Source organism: Salvia miltiorrhiza, chromosome 5 (assembly GCF_028751815.1).
Source record: "Salvia miltiorrhiza cultivar Shanhuang (shh) chromosome 5, IMPLAD_Smil_shh, whole genome shotgun sequence".
NCBI classification, from domain to species: domain Eukaryota; kingdom Viridiplantae; phylum Streptophyta; class Magnoliopsida; order Lamiales; family Lamiaceae; genus Salvia; species Salvia miltiorrhiza.
In genome coordinates, this window is record NC_080391.1 from 4,892,077 (window position 1) to 4,900,366 (window position 8,290).

General features: G+C 35.7%; 1 protein-coding gene across 2 annotated transcripts; it reads left to right on the forward strand.

Annotated features, from left to right (window-relative positions):
- Nucleotides 1–3,937: 3,937 nt before the first annotated feature.
- On the forward strand, nucleotides 3,938–8,199 carry LOC130985360 (protein SCAR3). 2 transcript variants are annotated; one of them, XM_057908297.1, is made up of 9 exons: nucleotides 3,938–4,454; nucleotides 4,758–4,921; nucleotides 5,089–5,212; nucleotides 5,306–5,438; nucleotides 6,145–6,212; nucleotides 6,390–7,491; nucleotides 7,573–7,665; nucleotides 7,752–7,841; nucleotides 7,932–8,199. In XM_057908297.1, the coding sequence occupies exons 1-9, from the start codon at nucleotides 4,300–4,302 to the stop codon at nucleotides 7,971–7,973; spliced, it is 1,971 nt and encodes a 656-aa protein (XP_057764280.1). In that variant the 5' UTR covers nucleotides 3,938–4,299; the 3' UTR covers nucleotides 7,974–8,199. The 2 variants fall into 2 exon arrangements, with proteins under 2 accessions (XP_057764280.1, XP_057764281.1); XM_057908298.1 differs by having other exon boundaries at nucleotides 3,965–4,454; nucleotides 4,766–4,921.
- The last annotated feature ends 91 nt before the right edge of the window (nucleotides 8,200–8,290 follow it).

Consider the following 8,290-nt stretch of genomic DNA (forward strand, 5'->3'; position numbering starts at 1 on the left):
TTGCCAAGTCGCTTTCATTGATTCCAACAGTTCTTTAATTTTCTATTTTTACAAAATAAAATTTCGACTTTCCCCCCTAAAGTTAGCTCCTACTCTGTTATGACCCCTCCTTATTATTGCCATAATTTTTTCTTTTTATGTGTGGATTATATAATAAGGCCACTCAAATATTTTTTTCAAAAGGAATGCCATTGCCGTACGGTTTCTTTTTTCTGTTTTGGCTTTTTGTCTGTTCATGTATTATTTGGTTGGTGATGTCTTCATTAAATCGGACAATTTGTTAATTGCGCCGAGTTTAGCTTCTTAATTTCTTTTTGTTGTTACTTTAATTACTTTGGTATCTCTAAGCTATATATCTTTGATTCCTTTTACTTCATTTTTATATTATCGGCATTTTTATTATCAAAATATTGTCATTGATTATTCCATAAGAAGGGAAAATAGGAGTTTTGTGTGATGCGTTTATACGGATCAAAATAAAAATCTAATACAGAATGTCAATATTCAGTATCAAACACTAAAAAAGTTATAACTACGGCATTACATTAATGGTCTAACTAGTATTTATAAGTAATAAACTATTAAAACTAAGATTGTTAGAAATTGATATTGGGCCCATTCCTCCCTTAAAAGGCCTTATAAGGGAGGAATGAGCCCAATATCCATTTCTAACATGGTATCAGAGCCAATCCAATCCAATGATGGGCCCCCCAATATCGTTGTCAACGGATGGCGTTTGGGATAAGTCCACGCTGCGCGTGCGGGGGTGTATTGAAGTGTCCCACATTGGATTGGAGATAGTGATATGAGCCACTTTATATGGTGAGACAACCCTCTCTCTTATAAGGCCTTTTAAGGGAGGAATGAGCCCCATATCCATTTCTAACATGGTATCAGAGCCAACCCAATCCAATGATGGGCCCCCCAATATCGTTGTCAACAGATGGCGTTTGGGATAGTCCACGCTGCGCGTGCGGGGGATGTATTGAAGTGTCCCACATTGGATTGGAGATAGTGGCATGAGCCACTTTATATGGTGAGGCAACCCTCTCCCTTATAAGGCCTTTTAAGGGAGGAATGAGCCCAATATTCATTTATAACAAAGATTATTTTCGCAGTAATATCAAAATCAAAATTAAGGATTCACCGTGTAGGCATCAATCATAATATTTCACTCAAAAATCCAAAACATATGTGAAAAAAGAAAAACATGGAGTAAATATAAATGGTATAAGTGGTGCAGACCTTGATTTAATGATAGAGTAATTAATTTTTAATGCTAGAATACGGTCAAATATCGTCTCATAACTTTTAAAATATATCCAACAAAAAATTGATATAAGTAAATAGTATATTATTTAAAACGTAAAATAAGTCGCCTTTCGAAAAAAATGATATAGTAATTGTGTATTATATAATCTCAAATTCTGATTTTTTTTCTTAAAAATAAAGATTTATACCTTAACCACATACTCGATTCTTATGATAAAAAAAAAACGTATGAACGTCCTTTATTTTTAATGATAATATTCCAAAGCGATAATATTAAATTTGAGATTTTTGAAGAATACAAGAAGAGAAGTGGAATTTTCTGGAACATGATATATCATGTCTATGTCAGTGGAAAGTATGAGAATTTAATTTGACGTTTTGGAAATTAAAACGAGTAACGAGTAATGTAATGTTGCTAGATAATCGTATCTTTATTAAAAATGCTTTCGTTGCGAAATTTAAAAGACTTGTCATTCCACGTGACTGGCTGGCCCCACCCTCACCTCCACTAGTCTTTCAACGCATCAACCCCGGGCCCCACTATATTGATTGTGCTTCCTTTCTTTTTTATGCGTACACTTCCTTTCAATTATTCACAATTATATTATAGTTTGAGCAAAATCCAACTGAAATAAAATTGGAGAAAAACTTATTGAGTTGATTAGTTGGGTTCTCGATTAAACGGGTTTCTTTCACGAGTTGTGGCTTTGGCTCGGTTCAAAATTTGGCATTGAACTTTATTGGGTTAGGTTAAATTATATCGTAATTACAAATTACAAATACATTTTTTTTGCATTCATCAATTACTCCTCTATAAAAATAAATAAATTAATGTAAGTTTAATTCTGAAAATACCCTTGAGTTGGAAAAAATATTCCTAAAATACCCATACGAGAAAGTCTTGATGGCTGATGCTATCGGATTGTCTGAAGCAGCCCAAAACTAACAAATCACCGGCACATATATAGGCTCAGACCCTATGAGAGCCCACCATTTGGCACCGCCTTTCAAAGGTGCCAAAATTTCCTTGAATGATCATTATAGGCTTATAGTAATAGTATAATACAATTAATCATATAGTAACAGTGTAATACAATTAATGGTTGATTTTTTTTTATTGGTCATTTTATCTGACATTTTCACAATTTTTTTTTTCTAAATTATTTAGAACTTTCATTTATTTTATTTTTAATAGTCGTGGAATACGACTTGGATCTACAATTATAAACTATTTTCAGCCTATAGATTATACAAATTTAAGGTGGATTCATCACTTTTGACAACAATTTCATTATTTCACTCATAGAATTCATCATAATTCTAAGCTTCTTAATTTATATTTTAAATAAATTTATAGCCTAACCACTTATATATCATGCTAGTATAATTGTATAAATTAAATCAAATATTCAAATAAAGAGGAAATACAATTCATATGTAGGTGAAACATGTACAAATAATCTCTTGCAATAGAGAAAGGCTTACGTCTCAACTTTATTATTTGAACTACATTTCCACAAAAAATCTATATGATTTTTATTTTCTATTTTTATGTATAATCAAGAAGCGACAAAAAAAATACAAATACTATGAAGGTGGATCAAAATTTTACATAACTCAAACGTGTTACATTGGAATTGAACCTGGAACTCAAGGTACAGATAAATTTTCCTTGCCGTTGAGATAATCCGTAGATTAATTTGAAAAGTTCATAACATAGCTCAAGCATGGAATCATAATACCAGAGAAGAGGGTAAAAGAAAATTATTAAGAAAATAAGATAAGATGAAGAAGAATTAGATATCCCTATAGATAGGGCCTAGGGTGTTGTTTGGCATTATTTTTGCTTGGGCTATAAATAGTTGGATGCGTTTGGTCCATTAAATGAATGGGTCACACTCCTTCTTGAACAACAAGTCCAGAAAAAAAGAATCTTGGTCACAGACACAGTTGCAAATAAAAGATTTTTGCTTCATAAAGGGAAGTGAATAATGGAGCTGAAATACATGATTGATTTGTCCACAACCAAAATCAGAGCCACAAGAGAAAGTTTTGGCTCTCTTTGTCCCCATATATCATTTATTGTAATTTACAAAACAATTGTAATCTTTCGACAAAAGAGAATATTTTACATGATACTCGTACAATATGCAAAAGGAAAATCCAAACCAAAATCATTGGGCTAAAGCTGGACTATGCGATTAGGAGCTGTAACGTTCTGGCATCAGGTAAGAATATGTGGCAAAAATTACTAGGTTTAGTTGAATTGGTGAGGCCTAGCTAAATATCAATAAATCTTTCAAACTGAATCCAAATTCAAATTTTGCACATTTGATTAGAAAATATTTCTTTAAATAAAAAATATTCACATAATATAAACAAGCAAATAAAGCATGCTAATTGCACTAATTTCCTCTTCCTCAAGTGCGATTATTGGTTTCGCGCTGCATACCTAAATAAACGAAGACAATAGTTTAACATCAGTTACTTTTTGTAGTACTCTAAAATAATTTAAGTTGAAGGAATTCCAAATTTAGAGATCCTAGACCACACAGCAGCGGATTATACAATGTCGATCGCAAGGTCAAATTAGTCATTCCAGATCCAGCATCTGACCTTCGGTTGAAGCATGCCTATTTCCGTAATTTCAAGCTACTGTCGTCACACAATGACCATGACCACGCTCCGAATGAAAGGCTTGCAGTTGCAGACTTATTAGCAATGTCTTCTTCTGCCCGCCAATGTCATCTCATCTCTATCTATTATATGCATGTATGTATTATATACGTATGTGTATGGGCGTGCCCACACACACACGCCAGATATTCGCTCTCTCAAGTTGAGCTGCTGCAATCCCCACCTAATATCCTCTCTCTCTCTCTCTCTCTCTGATCAGTCTATACGTCCTTCCATTTATCAACCACAATTCCTCGCGCACTCCTTCATTTGTTCCGCACTCAGAGAGGGAGAAATTTTCAACTTCTCTGAACCTGCTATTGTTCTGTGCGTTTGTTTGTGCGCAAAACGATGCCGTTGGTGCGAGTGGAGGTGAGGAATGAGTACGGATTGGGAGCTCCAGAGATGTACATTGATGCGAGCAACGAAGAGCCTAAGGAGATTCTCCAAGGAGTCGCCGTCGCTGGTCTCGTCGGGCTCCTACGCCAGCTCGGTGATCTCGCTGAGTAAGCGTTCCTTTTTTTGAGCCTTCATTTTTATTAGCGAGTGTTTTTCGGAAAATTTGTAATTTTGTTCACTAGTTTGTTTCTTATGGAAATTAGTTGCATCTTTTTACGATGTTCTTAGAGTTCTTTCCTAGCTTGGAAATAAGTTTTCTATCGTCTGAATTCTTGTCCAATGAACTAAGCCCATATGCTGGCCTCTTGCCAGAGATGGGAAACAGAGATAGAAATGTGGTGCTCTATTTGTTACATATTCATCATCAAGACTTTTTAGACGGACGCATTTTGAAACTCTGTATGTGGTAGTTTTGCAGCGGAAGTTTTCCATGGCTTGAACGAAGAATTGATGGAAACATGTTCTAGAAGCCGAAAGTTGATGGATCGTGTTCTACAGGTTGAAGCAGAAGTTGTTCCAGTTGAGAAAGCTGTACTGGCACAACCAAGCCACTTACACTTAGCTTATACTGCTGGTATGTTTAATAACATTGTTTAACATGTTCTACTCTTCATCATACCTGACCTCATCTGCTTCTTCTAACCAATTTTTCATAGAAGAGGCTGCTTTTGTCTTGAACTATTTCTGCATTAGTCCTTTTCCATCAGCTTAGTTAGTTCCTTATTGAATAAACCATTACAGGTGTCAACTGGCATGTTCCAGCTCGATGTCAACAAAATCTTTTTGTATATAATGACATGCCTCTGTTTATCTTGGATTTCTATGAAGTTTGCCGTAGCCCTCCACAGTTTCACTTGCTTGATAGGTATAAGATACTCTTAAATTCAATATCGTAATCCACATATTGGTTATACAATAAAGATTTTTTTTTTTTTCTTTTTCTTTATAATTGCTTCAGGTTTGACCCTGGTGGCCCTGGATCTTGCTTGAAAAGGTATTCAGATCCAGCTATCTACAACATGACATCAAAGTCATCTGGTGATGCAAGTACTGAGAAAGTTGCAAAATATAAGAAGTTAGAAAAGACTAAGGTAATACAAGCCACCAAGAATTAAGAACACAATGTCTCTGCTGTATATCTTTAACTGTCTAGTTAATAGCTCTTGGCAATGCACACCCTTAGAGTTGAACTTTTTCTTCATCAACATTGATTAGGAAATCCTGTTGTTCAAACTTTGAAGAACTATGTTTGACTATCGCAACATAATTGATATTGTGATGGAGACAGAGCCTAAGGAGATTTTTAGTTTATGTTTAAAATAGCATGGACTCCTAGTACCACATTAGACATGCACCAGAGTTAAATATATGTTTCCACCGAATATGTACTACAACTGTTGAAACAATGTGCATATGATTACCTGAAACTGAGGAAGAAAATATCGACAAACAGTGTACAGTGAACTCATGATTATCTTATATCATTGGAGATATTATGTGTCTCTTACCATTAACGCACTAGTCCCTTTCAGTTATGTTAATTCATTCAGTATGGTATCCATGCATCATCAGGCAGAGAAAATAATTCTCACAGAGTATGAAACAAAATTTCACATTGAATGAATCAACTTATCCTTGTGTTTGCTGCCAAATAAGATAATCAAATAACTCACAGAAGCATTTGGTTGCCCATCCTTAAGTTAATAGGTTCTATCATATCTTTGTTGTCTTTTAGTTTTTCCTTAAGTGTGTGTTGCTCATTTTTCATCCGACTAAGCTGTGGTGAAACTTGGGCAGAAACGAAGGTCATGCCCGATGAATGGAGAAGTATCACGAGGTGCATCTTTTGCGTATCTGGATTCCAGGTACTGTATGTTTATGCTTGAAACTGAAAGTAGAAATGGGAAATCCGAAGTGGAGAACAATGGGAAGTTGTGATGAAAACATGGAAGGCATAATATGAATAATTGAATAGGATTGCTTGCTAAAAGAATTCACTGCACTTTGATGAGGTGTTAAGCTTGAAATGTTTAACATTGCAGAATGCAGTCATCCTCTAATGTAGGTCGCAATACTTCATTTTGCCAACCAACAGATTATTCTGCATTAAGATCAGACCTGTATGAACAGTCAAATTCAGGCAAGAGAAATGAATTATGCTATAGTAAAGATGATATGTGTTCAAGTTACTCAATGCAAAGCCAAGAAGAAAAACTTAGAGGACTGTCAGCTCAAACGACTGGAGATTCCTTGAATCCAAGCAATGCGAAAAGCATAGGTTCTCGTGGAAACGATGGAACTATTGATAACACGAATAAAAAGCATATTCCCCACGGAGTATCGTATAATTTCAGAGATAATGGTTCAGGGATGCCAATTATTGGCAATACAAAGAGCAAGAGCAGTCATGAGCCTGAGAAACCCATAGCAGAAAGTTCTAAAGTTACTTCAATCACCTTCTGGAGTAATGGTTGGGAGGAAGACTCCAGCCACGCTAGCTATCTGAACTCAAATGCTTTTGAGCAGAAAAAACATCCAAACTGTGCATATCAAACAGTTCATGGACGAAATGAAGATCTTTGCAAAGGTGTGTCTTTAATGCAGCTGCCTTCTTCATCACCTCCACTTGCTCACATGAAAATTTCGGTCCAACCAATCGGTGGCTTTAGGACTTCAAAAAAGAAACTGAAATTCATGGAAGGCATTATTGATCATGGCAGCATAGATGTATTACCTTCATTTCAGTTAGTTCCAGCGGTTTCCAAGCTGAATGTTGGTTCAGACTCAGATGATGACACATTCCGTGTGTCATCATCACCTTCTCTATCAGATGACTTTCACAGTCATCACTCTGAATCAAGTTCTGATCAGTTTGAGTCCAGTATCCTAAATCAGCCATTCCAAAATGAAAAAAGAAAAGATACTTATTCAAATGAGCCAGAATTTGCAACTGCTGCTGATCCTCCTCCTCCTCTACCTCCTGTGCTATGGTGGGCTACAGAAAACAGTCGTGATGCGATGCCTAAAGCCTCCAATGATGCTTCTGATCTTATGCATGCAGCATCTTCAAGTTCTCAGCAAGATAAGCCGGCCCCCTTGAATCATGACCAAGATTTGGAGACTGCAAATGAGCAGCAAAACAAGGTTTAGTATTTTAAACTCTTTGATCATACATCATGCTTAAGCTAAATGAGATCTAACAGTCTTATCTTTTTTAATATACAGCCATTCAGTTCAGAGAAGTCAGATGCCAAAGAAGAAGCTAAGGGGGGCAAGAACATAGATGAAAACAATTTCCTCAACCAAATTAGAACAAAAGTGAGTTGCTCAGTAGTTTTTTGCATTACTATTTTCTCACGAAACTATGACAACCTTTTTGCCTCTCCCATATGTTGTGGTTTCAGTTAATGAATCTGAGACCAACTGTGCCATCAGGGACCTCTACGAATGTCCAAGTAATGACGATTCTGGAAAAGGCAAATGCGATTCGCAAGGTCTCTCTCTCTCTCTCTCTCTAAGCTAGTAAATTCACCTTTCCTCTTCCCTAATATTCCTAAAGTTATTCTGTTTCCCTTCACTTTCAGGCTGTTGGAAGCGATGATGGAGGTAACTGCAGTGATACCTGATTCAAGACCCGAACGATCAATATGGTAATTTTTTATTTTAATTTTTTGTCGAAAATGAATGATTGAGGAAGTATAATGCCAGATTTATTGGTAAATAGAAGATTAGTCAGTGCTATAAATGAGGGACTCCACGGTCTCAAAAAAAAGAAAGAAAAGGAACTCCACTTATTTAGCAATATTTGATGTGGCTTGTTTAAATGCACAGTAAAAAGTTAGCTTTCCTCTACTTCTTTCAACTATGGTCTATGGATTCTTCCTTTTAGATCAACAACTTTTTTGAAATTAAGCGCACCTTCAAGTAATTAATTGACTTCTAG